Source organism: Melanotaenia boesemani, chromosome 7 (genome assembly GCF_017639745.1).
Source record: "Melanotaenia boesemani isolate fMelBoe1 chromosome 7, fMelBoe1.pri, whole genome shotgun sequence".
Classification (NCBI taxonomy): domain Eukaryota; kingdom Metazoa; phylum Chordata; class Actinopteri; order Atheriniformes; family Melanotaeniidae; genus Melanotaenia; species Melanotaenia boesemani.
In genome coordinates this window covers 13,014,663-13,032,801 of record NC_055688.1, presented here as the reverse complement: position 1 = coordinate 13,032,801, position 18,139 = coordinate 13,014,663, and the positions used below count along the sequence as shown (strand labels likewise).

Sequence of the window (18,139 nt, the reverse complement as noted above, 5' to 3'; positions counted from 1 at the left end):
AGGTGACAGGTCAAAATATTTTTAGTGATGAGAATGCCTATGACACGGTCAATCTTCTGGTGTCCAGTAAATGCGAGAATGGTCAACTTGAGGCTCTTACCTCCCCCACCAGAAATTCGAAAACCAGAGGGAACCCAACTTAATTGGTTTTGATTGCTATACTCACAATAAACACAGTCCCAAACACTGGTTTGTATAACTGAAATTGGTCCAAAAGAATGTGGGAGAGGCAGAGGTGAAGTATGTGTGATTATGAGCATTGGTGTCTTTGATCCCTGGATCACAGCCTCATTACAAATCTATGCATTTACGAAACAAAAGCCTGACCGACTGCAAGCATTCTTTCTTTTAATTCTGAACCACTTATCAATATATTAGGCTCACTGTAATCTTTGTTTTCCCTTTCCAATTTATTACAAATTGCCAACTATAATACAGACAAGAACATATGCTGAAAGGACAGTACCTTCCCTGCTTACAGGGACATGGTTTTTAATCTAGACAATTACAAGAAGAGACTTCTATCAGAACTGGAAGTTTCTTAGCTGTTGTGCTCATTCTCTGTCACTGTGGAACAACAGAGATAAAACAAAAAACCTAGTGTTCATAATAAGATTCTAAATGAGCCAGAATATTTTATTTATTTTATTAATACAAGGGACTTGACTCTAGCTCATAGTGACTCACTTACATGAAGTTGTATGAATATTGCTCACAACAAGCCAGCCTAGCGTTTGTAAGTTATCAGTAAGTAATCTACATTAAGCGCATGGCAACAACTACTTGGATTCTGATGAAATCATATACAATCAGAACTCACTCGCATAGGAGTATCCCATTCTCCAATCCTCCTCGGAAATCCTTGTCACCAAAACATCTTCCTGTGACAGCCTACAGGTGGAACAAAAGGAGCAAGTTAGAGTAAGAGAAGAACTTTAGATCAAAAATAGAACATGTGAAAATCACTGATGGTCGACACAAACAACTTATGCAACCAGAAACCAAAGATAAAGAATAAAAATAACCTTTATCAACACCCTTTTCACTTCCTTTCTTAATAGTAAATTCTGAGAGCTGTATAAAGAGGTACACAAACGGTAGCCAGGCGTATATCAAGTCCCTCTCTGGTTAACAGCACTAAACACTAACAAGCTTGACATAAGCTGTAATCATCCCAACTAAATGGCTCTGGCAGGCTAATATGTTGTGACAGGGGATTTATCGGGTAATAGTTGCTCAGACCCTTTGAGGAGGAGAATCTGCCAATCTGCATGTACCTCCATGACAACAATGCATCATATGGTATGTGTATAATTTCTTGGACAACACTGTGACACAAAAATGCTGAGACTTTGTGATTATTTATTTATTTAACTGTTTTTAGATCAAATGATTTTCATTTGCTCAAATCCCAACCGTACAATATCTTGATCTTAAAATTTCCTGAACATAAAATTCAGGATTTGAGTGCTCAATATTTAAGCACACAAACCTATTGTTGGTTGAGCTGCACATGCTCTAAAAATCCACAAGCTGGTGCAAAGACAAACACCAGTAGTGAAATAATCAGCTCAGCTCCCAAAAATGTGCTGTTACATGACTTTTAAGAGAAGGCCCACTTAAGATCCATTTCTTCTCACAAACACTGGCCCTCATTTGGCCATAAAAAGAGGGGACCCCCTTTGGTCTGCTGGAATAGAAGCCAAAACAATTACAAGAATAAATTTCACAAGTATTTCTTCAACATTTATTTGCACAGCTGTAGGGAAAAAGTGCAGAGATGTTGAGGGTCTGGCCTCGCGGTATATTTCTGTCAGCTCTTCGGCTGTCTGGGGAGTCTGGACCTGTTACAAAAGAAATGGACTGCTGTATGTCAACAAGTAGGCCAACAGTAGGTCTAATTTCTGCAAGAAGAGCTGCATTCCTTATTAGTCTCTCCAAAGCCGAGAAAAGAAAGTGGCACCGATTTTCTGTGTAAGATGAAATTTGGCAATTAAAGCTTGAAACAAAGTAAAGTGTGACTGATGCTGACAGCTTGCAGTTTTTACTTGCAGTAAAAACCCACATTATATGATAACTGTACTAGATCTGCTCTGAAGAACGGCTTTATATTTATTTAATTACAAATATTTTGGATAAAACAGTACATTTTAATACAAAGACTCAAAGCTAGGACAAAATTTTATTTCTTGACATCTCACAATAACCAGCTGGCTACTTTAGCATAAAAACAAAACTTGCCATATGGTGTTTGGATGTTTGCTCAAAAAAGGTATGAAAATAAATTGTGGTTTCATGGGTAGTTAAGGGACACATGGACTATGTACTAATACTACACTAAGGTTGCCAGGCGAAACAGTGTAAGTCCCAACATATTTTCCCCGCTTTTTTAAAGTAAGATATGTGTTGCACAATGAATTTCATGGTTAAAACAGTTGGATTATGCAAGAAAACCTAGCAAGCAGCTTGTGCCTTATTCCCCTAATATGTATGCCAAGTCATGTCAGCTGATTTCCTTCTACAGCTTCAGACTGACTGGAAACATGCACAGACACACGGACACATGACACTTAGCAAAACTTGTACATGTATTCCCTAAATTCAGTAAATCCAAAATTTCATTTAAAGCCTCAGCTGGACCAACAGCCGTGGGTGCAAACTACTGTCTCAAAGGTAAGGTCAATCAATATTCCACAATTTTGGATTCATGCAAATAAACATAAATTACACATTTGTTCCTCAGGCTATCGCAAGGTATGAACTGCAGAAAATTGGATTTGGTTTTCTTACTATCTTGCTGCTCTGTCTGACATTGAATGCACAACAGGTGTGAACTGTGATTCATGTCTATCTGTGGCTCTCTGATGTGTTTTCCTGAACCAAAGAGCACATAAAAATCTTGCTTGGCCAGAAAGAACATTTCCTGTAAAATAAACAGGATAACATGTACTTGTCATACTTTTTATTAACAAATTTGGTGTGGAAAACTAACAATCTGCCTGCACTGCCCTGCACTCAAGGTTACCAAGCGCTCTGGACAGTTTTACAGTAGAGGGAAGAACCATACTGACTAAGAAATTACTTATTAAGTTTATATTGGACGTTAAGGCTACAGCGGGTCATAAAGAGCAACAGTTCTATTTAAGGGATGTTTAAATACCAGTAAAAATAAGAAAACAACACTAACTCTGATGCAACTAGCAGGAAAAAAAAAAATTTAAAACTAAATCTTCAATGAAAAGATAAATCCTACCAGAGCTGGAAAGGTCTGGATCTGAGCATGTTTTTAAACTACTGCCGGGTCGTATGAGGGTACTCAATTATTAAAGGAATGTGTTGCTTTTGTTGTTTTCAGAGGAATGTCGCTCACATTGTTTCACAAACAATCATGTGATGTTGGCTGGCTTTATTTTCCTTCTATTCACTTCCTTCCATTTGGAAAACCTTCATGTCCAGACCAAAGTCATTCTCATAGATTCCTGTCAAGAGCCACTATCACTGTCACTTTGGTATTTACACAGAAATGAAGGCTCTGATGTTTTAGATATGCATGAATGAACTTTGTATAATCTAACTGTTCCTAGATCCAGTTTCCCTGTGGGAGCTGTGCTGTGTGTGAAACAGAATTTTACTTTGATGAAATAAAAAAAAATAAAAAAATACACTGCAACTTCTAAGAGACCATGCTTTCATTTTATGAGATGAAACAAATGTGATGTGAAGAGTCTTCTCTACCATCAAAGCATATCTAACAAAAAAATGAGTAAAACAATATTGGCAAGAAAAATGAAAATCTGATTTAGGGCAGTCAATGAAAACAAGAAGAGCTACTTCAAAGAGACTTTTGTCAAACAGCAAGTTCATGTGCTCACTTCCTGTCTGAACCAACCACCGTTCACAAGAGAGAGCAGAACTGCTATAATCTATAGGCGTTGAAAATCTACCAGTAACAAATTAACGACCAATAATTGAAGGTTTGCAGGCAGGTTGAGTGTCTGTGACTTGAGGAAATAAAACTGCTCATTTCAAGGCTCCAAAGCAAAGTATGATTAGCCTGTAGAAAAGCTGACAGCTGTGAGCTGAAAGGCCTGGTGAACATAAACAGAAACATGTGCTTCAAACCCACACGCCAGTTTTGCAGCCACATGCCTGCTTTCTACTCAAAAGAAGCCTCCTTTAAAGCTGGATGTCTTAAGTGCGTTGCATAATCCCAACTGAAAACAACGGTATTCATCCAACTTTAAAAAAATCGCGTAAACAGTCTTCTGGTTTGCAGCCAATAATCTTGTTAATTCAATTTGGTATGAGCTAAAAGAGCTCTGTAAATGCTTTGGGTTCTGATTAACTGGACAAAAATAAGGGCATGCAGCCAGCCTGCTTATGATATAAACTTTAAGACATAAGCAGCAGGAAGCTGCTGCCTGATTTGTACCATCCAGTGTCTTTCTAAAAAAATATTTGAATGTTTTACCAGAATTTAAAGCTTTGATCTGGCACAAAACCAGTTATTAATCTGCAGACTTTTCAGCGAGAGATAAGATCTTCCTTTTGGACAACAATGAACAACAAATATTGAATTGGATAAAGTTCATGTAACGGGATCCCGCTTGACTTGTGGGACTTTAAATGGTTCAATGAATGGTCAGGAGTGGTATCTGTCTCTGACTTTCACAAGCTGTCACCATTGCCACCCCTGAAGGGATCTTTTATTGTGGCTATGAACTCTGCTCTGTGCTCAGTGTGCCGACTGTGGGATGTATGGGGGAATGAGAAGTTGGAGAGGATAATCTGAAAGAGTTAGCATAAAAATATAAAAAATGATTTACATGTCAGTATCAGTGCTTTCACTTCTTCGTCAAGATCAGATACTGTATATCTTTTTTTCTTTGTTTTCATGTAGCTTTAACCAATGTCAAATTAAATTTTAAAAGTATAACCAGCATATAGTTTAATCAGTATACCAGTGGCTACAAAAGTTATGAACTTTCCTTTCCATTGACCAGACAGATTTAAGGCAAATGGAGCCAATGTGGGCTTCCATGAAGTGCCAGAAGTTTTGAGATTTGGGATAGTATGATCATGCCTCCAAAGTTGTCTTGGCATCATATCTAGCCCTTCCTCTTGTCAAACTGATCTGGATAGTCACACTACCAGATCCAATATATATTGGATATATACCCCCAGTGGACCCAACATAAACCAAACAACAAAGTACTAAATACAGCCATTTTGTAAGATTTTAACAGGATGTAAAGATTTCTTTTTTTTCTTTTGGATGGATCACTTTGAGATAGCATCTAAGGGTTTTAAAGCAACTGAGCCATGTTGGATCCCCATGAGAGCTGTTTCTCAGGCCAAAATCAGTAAACATAAGGATATTATGAAACAGGGATCATCATAGGTAGTAACAGTTGACAGGATGTAATGGCCATGGTATTATATAGTTGAATCAGCACTGAAGCATGGCAGTCTAATCCCTGAGCAGGACCCAGCTTCATATGTAAATATATTTATCCCCATTTGATGACAGCGGACTATTTAGGCTCAATCCACTGTGACAGAGGACCTACTTCCCAGGACTTGTACTGGCTAAAATCTTTGGTAGACCACCATGAAGAATAAAAAAAAGACAAAAAAAAGCATCAAAATAAAAAAAAAGATCTATTATTTTCAAAAGCATTCAGCTACAAAAGCAACACAAGAAAAATTATGTGTGGGAAAGAATGTTATGCAAGACCTTTACAACAAGTTTACCATTCACTGTGCCCACCACACGTGGCAAGCAGCAATAAATTATGTTGCTTTTAGTCATAATGAGCACAATTAGGTTCAAATAAAGACAATTGTTTTATAACTTCATTAAAACTTCATTTAAGAGGGAATGTAGTTCAGCACCTAAAAACTGTATTCACTAGTTTTCAGGCAGAAAATCTAAGCTTTTCTACTTTCTCATTTTAATCAGAAAAGCACAAATGTTCCCAGGCACATGGTGGATCCTGTGAGAGTCATCTGGCGTGGGAAACCTTACACAACCCCTGATTAGTCATGAACTGCTCCTACTCAGCAAGACACATTGGCTTCATCTGAGCAGAAGCTTCATAGTATTTACATGCTGCACTCAAGTTGCCGTCAAACACTTTCACTGCAACCGCATTACAAATAAATATTTCGAAAACAGCTCTGATGAGCAGTGTAATTATCACCGGCACAAATCATGGTCGGGCATAGTCTTACAGTCAATAACAACACCCCGGGGAATATGTGTCTGTCATCGGCAACAACATGCAGAAACACATTTCTCCATGGTGAGCTGTTTTCAGTGTCACACCTTTGTCTCTGGAGACCAGCTGACTGTATGTCAAGAGGAACGGATTTAGTCCTGAATAAATGTCTGTTTGTGTTCTCGATAAATGTAGGGACCACCTAGAAGTTTAGTACACATGTGGCTAAATTCCCCACTTTCAATGTCATCTTACACCTAAATTTAATGGATGAAAAACATTCCACAATTTATATTCAGACAGAGTAATTACACAAGAAAGCTAAATATCCTACTTTTGATAATGAAATTCGATTTCCTTGATCTTTTTGGCATTGCCTTTAAACATAATTCATTCTTAATCAGGGTCAGTTTGCGTTAGTTGATGTCACCCTTACAAATGATAGAATGTAATTCTACATGCTATTAAAACCTCAGAGTGAACATATTGCAAGGTAATAAAAAGGCTGTAAAACTGTCATAAACCCATTTCTTCTCTTTGCTATTTGAGCAGTGTTATTTTGTCTGTAGCAACACCCATCATTTAAAATGTAGCCTTCAGTGAGTAAAGCAGGCTTTTGGACTAGGATCAACATGCATTGCGGCATTGTGTTGTGTTGACATAAAATTAGCTTTGCAATGACCAACAAACGTAAATTAAGTTTTTATTTGGGGATTTCTTCATGGCCAAAAGGCATATTAGAAAAATTCTAATATGTATCTAACAGTTTCTCATAACATAATTAAAGCCTGAAGTATATTAAACAGCAACCACCAGGCAAAGCTTCGGTGAAAGCCACTAAAGCAGCAACAAATAAGGGAACAAAGTTAAGTTGGGAGTTTCCTTTATAGAAAAAAAAACATACCGTTTTTGTCTGGAAGCAATCACTAATTGATTGTGATAAAACTGGTTTCTTATTAATGAAAAACTTTTAATGATAAAAATCACAGATTAAAATAATGCTTAAAAAGCAAAAGTTTTATAAAAACCACCTCTTTGTGCAAATTCATGCACACAAGCAGAACCTACAGGCAAATCGGTTGCAGAACAGGAGAGTGTCACAATGTGTACAAACTACAATCACACACATACACAGCAACAAGGCATCGGTAATTCCCACAGAGAAGAAGAGGAACTAACAGGGCAAGATTTCCCAACTTGGCTCAAGATTAGCATATGACTTCAGATCATAAATCAATCACTATTCATCAGAGGAAAAAGCTTTGTGGCCCATCAGCATGAGCAATGTTTCAGCGAGACAAGTTGAAAGGTCATATTACAATGGTGCATCATTTGATCCTTCTTTCTTTTTGTCTCTCTCTCTCTCAAAAAGGCTGCACCCTAACAAACTACTAAGAATGCCTTTCAAACATAGATCAAACCTAAAGGAAACAGTTTGTGTCAGCATACCACAGGAAGTAATTATATTATATCAACCTACTTTATTCATAGGTAAAATATAGAAGCTCCATCTCAAAATTAAAAAGAAGATCTTATATGGTAAACTCTGCCAACATTTTTTTATTTAGAGATTAGAGCCAACCTGAGTAAATTCTGTTTTTCTAATAAAAAAGGAAAAACTTTTGTTGTTACATGCAATGTCATCGAAGTACTGCCACAATTTACAGGTACTCATAAAAAGCACCATTTAGAGAATTATTGAAGTTTACAGTCTGCACATTTAAAGCCAAGGCAGATGCCAAACTGATCTTTGTGTCTTTATATTTTAAATTTGAATAGAGAGAAAAAAAAGCACAAGAAATCTTTAAAAAAAAAAAAAAAAAAAAAAAAAAAATTGTGGAGGGGAATCATTTCATTGACGTAGATTGAACATATGGGACACATTGCATTTTTTATAAGATTGAGATAAGATAAGAGTGGCAAATTGTGGAATTGCCATTGTAACATTAACAAATCTCATGCAAAACCAGATAGTTGTTTGTTTAATAATTCTAAGAAGTAAATTACAGCTAGTGAAGCGATACAAAAAAAAAAAAAAAAATGCACATGTCTACATTTCAGTGGTTCTCAGTGGATTTGGAAAGAGATTTTTATATTTGCCTGAGAAAGTAGTTCTTATTTTGTGCTTATTTTCACATGAGATATAAAAGATGAATGAACATTGTTTTCTAACGAAACTAAAAGTCTGCATTCAAGTATGTCCAAGAAAAGCAAAAGCATTAAACAAAAAATTATATATATATATTTTTTTGTGTGTGTGTGTGTGTGTGTACATAGAGTACTTTTGAATCCACATTTCTTGCACTCTGTCATGACTAATTATATTTCATTTGGCCTCTTGCAAACCAGCCCCAGCTTTCCATCATCATTGATAAAACTCCATATATACTTAATGTTCTCATAGTTAAACCTGGGGCTGGGTGATACGAACCAAATCTTATATCTCGATATTTTTTACCTGAATCACGATATACGATATATTTATCTCCATTTATTATTTTTTTTGTCAAGTAACCAAAAAGACAGTTCTAATTTACAGCCTTTAGTGCCAAATATACTTTTATTAAGGATCAGCAGCACATGTGCATTAAAACCGCTGACTGAAAATAAAGAACCTTTATATTAAATTAAATGCTCCTAAAATAAAATAACTTAAAAATACTTTTCAATGACCATAACAAAAATACAGCTATGCAAAATGCAAAAGAAAAGATGCTTTTAACTCAAAACAAGCTGTCTCGATATAAACAATATTGCTTCCTTCTATATTGCTTCGGATAAAGTCTTGATATATTTGAAAATCTCGATATTGCCCAACCCTAGTTAAACCTGTCAAACTACAGGAGGAATTTCAATAAAAACAGTCATATTCATTTGTTGTCGCTAAAAAGTAAAAAAAAAAAAAAAACTAAGGAACAGCTTTAAATGTTTACATCACTATTGTATTTATTGCAAAATGGTGGTAACTTAGAAAGAACATGAGCACCACACACTCTCACAGTGCCGATTCTCAAACTAAATGTATTGTAAATTTGACCGTAAATAAGATGTGTGGACTGTTTTCAGGAACACTGTGCAACACTGTGTGGATTAGCTCCACTCCTGGACCCCATTGGTGCTGCTCTCCTCCACCCCCCATTCACTCAAACATTTTGGCCACTAAACTTTCCTCTTGGCTTCGTGGGGCCTGAATACCCAGGGGGAGAAAGGAGGACTTTTTGGCCAGAGGATGGCTTGGCAGTAGCAAAGGTAGCAAAGATTACCAGTGCCTAACACCAAGAAAGCACTGGTAATCACATGCAATGTGATCGAAGTACTGATAAATATCAGATCTGATAAACAGTAAGAGAACAAAAATTCTCTTCATTTAGCTGCAACCACTCCAAAAAAATGCTTTCAAACTTAGCTAAAAAGTGTGACTCTACAGATAAAATGTAGAAATTCAGTGTCAAAGAAGAATGTTGTCATCAAACAGAAACCCAGCTGTATTTGGAAAGATTGTTATAATAAATGCAATAATTCCCCAAAACGGTCTCAAAGTCTAGTAATTGTCTTTTTATACCTTCCACATAAGATGCTTCAGACTCAATTCATCCATCCTATTTTTCTTTCCAACAAACACAAACCGAGAGGCTCTTAGATAAAAATGATACACTAGCCTCACAAATAGTCTGAGTGGTATGCAACTACAAAAAGGTTCTTATCAAATCAGATATTCATCTTTTGCATTTTTTCAATATGCGATACAGTGCCCCCCTTCATATAAGTGAATGTGCTGTGCCTCCAAATAACACCTAGTATCATTAAACTGGCTCATAGTTCTCCAAGAGATCATGTAGCCAGTAGTTTTCTCCTGTTGTGCTAACACAATCACACCCTTAAAATGTTTCAGTATGAACATGTGTGGGAGATAAAACAGAAAGGCAGTTTTATGGAAATGATGATTATTCTGGCTAGCGGGGATACAGTTCATCATGGAAACAAAGTAGTTTATTCACTTCTGATGTGAACTTCAGGTTACAAAACAGCTTTCATTTACAAACCCTGTGCAGACAAACCTGCCATTCCATACATCCCATACCTAGCATTTTAGTGACAACCCCCCTCACTAAAACTCAGATCAAGAACAAAGAACCTTGGTGTCAATGCTGGCCCTCTGAGCTAAGCTTTCTAAGCACCCTGGCTTTTCCAGGGGCCTACACTAGTCTCCAATATCCTGCCTGCTACCATTTTCCTGAGGCTGAAGGCAACCTCTAACCAGTGGCCACAGTGGGAGTCAGACTGATAGACAAGCAGGCGCCCTGATCTTGACCAGGCTGGATGGACATCTTGACGCCAGTGTTTAGTCACCCATGTTTTAATAAGTACATTCATTGAGCAGAGAGGACCATTTAGGTTCTCATATATATTAATCACACCTACTGAAAAGTTAGTTTTTTAACCAAATGAAATATAGACTGACAATGCAGATGGCGTGTCAAATGCATGAGATCTCAGAGGAAAATGTATGGGACTGGTTTTATATCTGTTATAATTGGAGGGTTTTGAGTAAATATATGATGTGTTTTTCCTTGATTTTCCTCAATTGTTTATTACAGCATAGGGAATCATATCAAGATCAAATATTAACTCTTATCAAATCAAACCTTAAATCACATTTCATTTTACATAATAAAAACAGTTTTTGAATATATATATAAAAAAAACACACACACAAACTTTCACACACTGAAGCTTAAAACATCTAAGTTCAAGGAGACACACCTGATCATCCTATCTTTTTCCACACACATCATCACAATCACACACACACACACACACACACACAACCCCCCCCCCCCCCCACGCCTCTCTGCACAAACATAAACTCTGACTTCTAGTCTCTTTAACTGAAACATCAACATAAAAATATAACTAGAGATCAGGCATCAGAGGATTTCAGGGTCCTTGAAGGTGCACATTTTAAAAGGAGGCCAGATAAATAAGAAGGCCCAAGACCATTAACACATCTATAGACAACTAAAAGAACCTTAAAATCAATTCTGAATCACACAAGAAGCCAATGCAGCATTTTTAAACTGTTGTAATTTGTTCTAGCCCTCTGGTCCTCGTCAGGACACGTACAGCTGAGTTCTGGAGTAATTGTAAGTTTAGAATATTCTTTTTTGGAAGACCAGAGAGCAGGGCATTGCAATAATCCATTCTACTAGATAGAAAAACATGCATTAATACCTCTGTGCTGGCAAGAGACAGAAACTGAAAAGACTGTGGTGATTATGTATTAGGGAGAATGATCTAAGCTTAGCATTGTGAATTGTTAGACTACTGTCTTCACTCTGCTTAAGAAAGCTGCCAGAATTGCATCACTAACTCTATGTTTTTGATGCCCAAGGTAAGCATTAGAGTTTTCTTATTTCTTCTTTTCCTGCATACTGAGCAGTACAATATTTAGCTAAATATGCATGCTACAGCACAGTGGTCAGTACTGTGCCCGGGCAACAGATGATGATATTACAAGAATGACAGCAGCTGAATTCCTTTCTGTGCTGTCATTTTAAAAGAGGAAGGTCTGTACTGTACACAGGCCAAAACAAACCAAAAAGACTTTCAACATTTTGATGTGATAAAATTCCCTTCTTAGTGGTGAGCATGTTCTGACATGCCCCCTCTACCTCTTGTTACTAAGCTTTGTCCACAACAAAACTATTCAAAAGCTTCACTGACATACTGTGTCAACACCAGTGCACAATGTGGGTTATCAACTTGTTTACAATGATTTCTAATCTAACAAGTGTTGGATATTTTAGACACTAATGGTGCCAATAGCGTGATTATGATAGCACCTCCACTTGGGAGGCAAATTAACACTGATCCCACAACAATTTGGTATCCAAGTTCAACAAATGTAATAAAAATACATACAGAAAACAGATCAGAAATAAGAAAGATGAATGGAAAACAATATCCTTCTGTTAATCAAACACAGCAGGTTACTTGCATTTACAATTCTTCTGTTGTTTGCTTTAAGTAGTAAACATGCTTTGTTGTTATCAAAAACTTTTAAAATGCCCTAAAAATCTAAAATGTGTTACACGATCTCAATTCTGCTTTTGAGACAAATATTAATGAATTTGTGTTTCAGATCTGAAAAATCAAACTATTTGGTTACAGATGCACTGCAGCAAACCAAATCCCACCAAGCACCCCAAAAAAGAAAATGTTCTAAGTGGATTCTTTGAGATTCCTGCAGTTACATACATGCAGCATCAAAAGCATCTCAAAGCAAGTATGAATTGCAGACATGGGTTACAGTTAGGAAACCCTCTCCTTCTTCTAACTTCAGTTTTTTATGTAAGTGGACATGGGTTCCCTGTTCCTTGATAATCTGCTAAACCTGAGACCCTCTGTCACTCCAGGAAACAGGGGCATATGTCAGACCAGGTTAGCAGTGTGGTCCCATCAGGAAAAGGAAGCACTGGAGGCAGGTTTTCCTTACCCCAACTGCACATAAATCCTGCCATTGTGCCTCTCATCAGGGGTTCAGGGGTTTTAAGCAAGAATCCAGACTTTTATAGTAGTTTTCAAATGGTGTATGTGTGTGGGTGTGGGTGGGTGGGGGCACATTACACTACCTAAATTCTTGAAAAAAGGCGTGTACGTGCGTGTACTAAAACACTTATTTTTAATAGAATAAAATAAATAAATGTTTTAATTGCAAGGAGTAAACTTTCATAACTGATCGGACTAACAATGCTAATGTAGTGTGGAAATACCACTGCTGGAGTAATTGTTGTGATGCAAAGGACAAATGCAATTTTATAACCACTGGTCGTTAAAACATCACATACCAGATAAACTACAAATACAGTGTCAACTGAAAGAGAGAAAAAAAAACTGTCCCTGCAGAAAACTGGAGCTTAATAGAAACTAAAGATGAAAAATTATGTTGCCTTTTTTTGTATTATGAGAGTCAGATGTCAGTGTAACAAAATGTTTGGTTATAAAGGAAACATGATAGGAGGGGAAAAAAACTGTACAGGGACTTTAGCAATACTGTAAAGAAACTAAAGCTTGTTTTCCTGGAATAATAATCCATGTGACTAATGTGAAGACAGCAGGATCAAGTGCCAAAAAATTGTGGGATTGTGAGCTAATTCCTTAAGTGTTACAGTGTTACAGAATAAAATGCTTCTTTCTTAGCATGCAGACCTGCAAATTCTGTACATCGCCAACATCAAAAGTTTAGCTATTGACATATGCATGCATAAATTAATGCTTTTTGAATAAGGGATTATATCACTGAGAAGACTATTCTTTTGTATAAGTATGCCATACAAAAATACAATAAGATGTTCATTGTATCTTGAAACTACTGACAGCTGTTTGCTTTTACCTTAATTTTTAGTTAACTAGTCTTAATTTGACTGTTTAGTTTTTAGTCATCATACTCCAGTTATCTTAACCTTGCCTATTGTCGCAAGTATGTGACAAACCATTCAGTCTTTTTTAAAAAGTGTATTTATATAATTCATCTAGATTTATTTACTTTTATTGATGTATTTATTTTTATTCTACTTATTTGGACTTATTTGATATTCAATTGTATTTTATTCTATACCAGTCTTTTCTGTTTTTTGGATTTCTGCATATATATATATACATATATATATATATATATATATATATATATATATATATATATATATATATATATATATATATATACATATATATATATATATATATATATATATATATATACACATATATACACACACACATATATATATATATATATATATATATATTTTTTTTTTATTTTTTTTTCATGTTTTTCCTCACAAGGACCTTTAGTTTGTAACCTATTAAACCAAGGATATTTAAGTTAGTATTTCCTTTGATTATATCGACTGTTTTGGGTTAAGAAAACACTTTGCTGGAAATTCACATTCAACATTCTTATCTTTTGTTCATCTGTTATGTCTACTGAATTTTACGGGTTTTTTTTGTGGTCCCCACAACTTTTTTTGTGTTCTTAAAGTCAAAACAGCTGGCACAGATGACTGAAGCTGTTCTTCTCAGATGCTGGCTGCAACAGAAGATGTGGAAGATGGTGGCTCTCTTCTTGTTGGAAATTGTTCCTTTATGTCGCTTGATAATAAACTGCTATGATATTGGTTCACTGAGATTAACTAGAACACACAAGACGGCACTTGTCACTTTAATCGTTGCTGTTAAGGCACAGAGACATACTATCATATGATTAATGTTTGGTTAAATCTTGTTTAACCAAGTATTAAAGAAAATAAGTATGGACTGGGAGCATTACCCCTTCACTCTTCAGACAGACATTTCATGTGCCTGCAGCACAACAACCACCACATCACTCTCCAGAAAAATAACGTAGAACAAGGATGGTGTAGCAAACCAAAATCCATGACACCATACTGACAACCTTTTATATCCCAGTTTTGTATTTGAGAAAAATAAATAAAAAAAATTAAACTGATGGGCTTTTGCGACTCTCAAATCTAGCATGGCCAAGGTATATTTTAATCTAAAACTTTAGCTTTGTGCATGAATCACAATTACTTCACTAAATGAACGTGAAACATCTCCTTACACACTAATGAAACATGAGTTAGTCTGAAAGATTTAGATATTTTAGGGATATAAGGAGGACACGCTAAGTTTGATCTTGATATTTTCAAATGACAGTTTTACTGCTCATCTTCTACTCATTTTTGAATTTGTGCCAATTTGTTAGTCAACAAGAACTTTTAGGAAAACATTTGAATTTTCTGAAAGTAACACATACGTGGAAATGACTGTTTCTTGAACTTTAAACCTTCCTTCAATTTTGTAACTAAACCAGAATAGTAATAATAATAATAATAATAATAATAATAATATATAATTTTATTTATTTATTTATTCTAGAGTGAGAAATTTTTTTTTTTTAATTTCTGTATGTCAAAGGTCAAGGTGATGGTGTCAAAGTACTACTTGCAGATAAGCTTTGTGTGGTCCTTTAATGACAGGCCACCAATAGAAGCTGCCGTGCTTGCCCAAAAGAAGGAGGTGCAACTGGCTAGATTAGTCAGGATTAAAGTTTATCCCCTGCTACCAGCAAGCTGATGGGGATAACAACATTCAAGACCAGTACTGTAAGCTAAGCTATTACATTGTTGGCATTTATTTCCCACTCTAACTAGAGAAACTACAAGTGAAAATTGCAAAAGAAACATTGATTATTTTCGAATAGCCATTGCATAAGCTCAAAGAAAGTATGTATATAAGTATGAAAATATGTTAGTTAAGCAGTCTTTAGTAAGTTATGTGTAGTCAAAAAACAAAAAGATACAGCACCAAAACAGTAACTCAAAGAAACTATTAAAGGAGGCCAACTCTGTGCTGAGGACTGCTTGTGGAGCTGACAGAAACTTCTTATCATAACAGGCATTGTTAATGATAAATACTGTGACAATACAACTACCATCTGGGGATTAAAAAAAGCAATATTTTATTCAACTCAGGAATAACTGGGATTTAGGGTGTGTTCACACTTGGAAATTCTAGTTTTATTAAAACTAACCTTTCTGCAATTACTCTATTAAAGCAGATCAATTCAAGTCTGAAGACTGCAAGGTAAGCCCTGTTGGCACCAAGCAAGCAGACAATGATAGCTTCAAAATGTGGGTCTCTGTCTGCTTCCAAATGAACTCTGGCATGTTTTGATTAAAATATTAACAAAACTAGGACCAAAGACATATCAACATACAATACATAAGTCTATTTAAAATTTGGTTCATTATTTTAATCATAAAACTCAATCATAAAGCTCACTCATTTTATGCAGGTATTAGAATTCTTTGTAGTTTATCTTCTATTGTGTGTACAAGACAAAATCTCTAAAGGATATTTTGACTTTATATATTTTAAAGGTCATTCTGACATCTCAGCAGTTAAAAATACCACCACATATAGCCTACAAAAGCATTAAATGTTGTGGAAGTTTGACAGTTCTGCCAAAAAGCATAAATCAGGCTTTCTAGTCAGTGTGTGAGCTTGACCACTTTTTTGTCCCCTCAATCTGACATCTGTTGGTTCAATGCAAGAAAATGCCAGTGAGGACAGCAAAGCAAACCAGGACAACAAAGTGGATTAAGCTTAAGTTCTTGATACAAAGCAGGGTACCAAACCACAAGCGTGACAACACACACAATTTAGTTAATCTAAATATGAACCACATGCTTTCGGTTAACACATACTTTATATAAATAGAGAAAATATATTTTTTTCAATATATGAATTGCTGACTGATGACTGATGAATATGAATTATTTACTATTAATCTTCCCTTAAAACCAAATATGCTTACTTTTAATACATTTTGTATTGGATGCTATTGTGAATTGCTTAATCAAAATACTAAACAAATAAAAGAAAAAGATAATATTTTAAAACATGAAAACCGAGTCAGAAGCAGAAGGTGGATGGGCATAGAATTGGTAGGGACGATAAGAACATGTCCTTACCAATATCCATCAACTCCTTCGTTGTCCCTACCATTTTTCATGTAACAGGACAGCAGCGTTGCTTTAAGTCCCGCCTTATAAACTATTAAACTGATCTGATTGGCTCCGCGTTTGTGTTTCTTGCTAAACGATTGGTTATCTCCGCTGTCAGTCACTATTAAAAAAGCTAGCACATTTTTTAAGCTAGCTCTTCTATCTAGTGCTTCTGGCTAGTGTTAGGGGTGCTGACGGACGGTGGTTGTCTACAGTCAGAACTTCAGGAGGGTGGATGATGTACAAGTCACAAAGAAATTATTTTCCAACTGCCGTTGTGTCATGAATAAAGGTGACACTAAGCCAAAAACTTGTTTCCTTGTCATGAACTAATGTTATTTTGTCAGCTGACAGAATCAAAGCTGCAGATAGTTCAGAGAGAGGAGATGATGAGGAAGGTGAAGAGGAAGGTGAGCTTTAGTTCTAGAGATGTGACGTGATCTACATAATTGAATAAAATCTAATCAGTCAATCAATAAATGAAGTAAAACAGTCCTTTCCATCTACTGGACAATCGTTGCATCGACATCATTCTGCACAATTCCTGATACTTAACAGTATTTACTGTTTTATGAGTAAAGATGAATATATTGGTATTTAATCCGCAAAGTTCCATCATAATTATTTTGAAAAAGGCTATAAGCTGATTTTATCGGCTGACCAATCAACCAGTCAGGCTCTAATTCTTACTTACTATTGATTTATTAACCAAACAACAGTAAATGACCTAATACAAATACACTTGTTTTACAAAAAAAAGGAAATAATAATAATAATAATATGGACTAAATAGCGCTATTTATATCAATGGTGTACAATAACAAGAAAAGAAAAAAAGAAGACCATTCAGACAGTGTTTTAATTAATTAATGTAAAATGCTCAATGCCTTGCCAAAATTAAACTGCGGGCAACATTTAATAAATGGGTTCTCTGAATAGCAGCTCTGGCAAAGGTCCAGGCCTGAAGGAGCCTAAGGAGACCTCTGCCTGCTGATGTTATTGCAAAGCTGACCTGCTGCAAAGGGAGAGAACAGAACTCCTACTGTACAAGTCAAACATATGCCATTTAGTGGAAGCTTTCATCCCCCTCACTGCAACAACTGATTGTCGGTTTACTGAAGCTGGGTTCTATTTAATCTGAATCCTTCAGTCAATGTCAGTGGTAAATACAGCAGTTTTGAAGACAAAAACTAAATAAAAAGCAGTGGGTGATGTCAATGGGGGCAAAACAACAAAGAAAACAATTAATAGGTTCAATCCAGATTATCCCTGAGTAAAAGATTTTTGTTAAATACCAGGAATAAAAAAATCAGGTCATTGTATCTGTTATGGAAAGCCAGGGAGATT

At 35.8% G+C, this 18,139-nt stretch overlaps 1 protein-coding gene across 8 annotated transcripts in view; it reads right to left on the bottom strand.

Moving 5' to 3' along the window:
* Nucleotides 1-18,139, bottom strand: part of LOC121643117 (LIM and calponin homology domains-containing protein 1-like) — a 78,857-nt gene that overhangs the window by 50,114 nt on the left and 10,604 nt on the right. For all 8 annotated transcript variants that reach the window (XM_041990350.1, XM_041990348.1, XM_041990349.1 and 5 more), the window contains exon 2: nucleotides 821-891. In XM_041990350.1, the coding sequence (XP_041846284.1) occupies nucleotides 821-891 (71 nt within the window). The remainder of the gene's footprint in view (nucleotides 1-820; nucleotides 892-18,139) is intronic.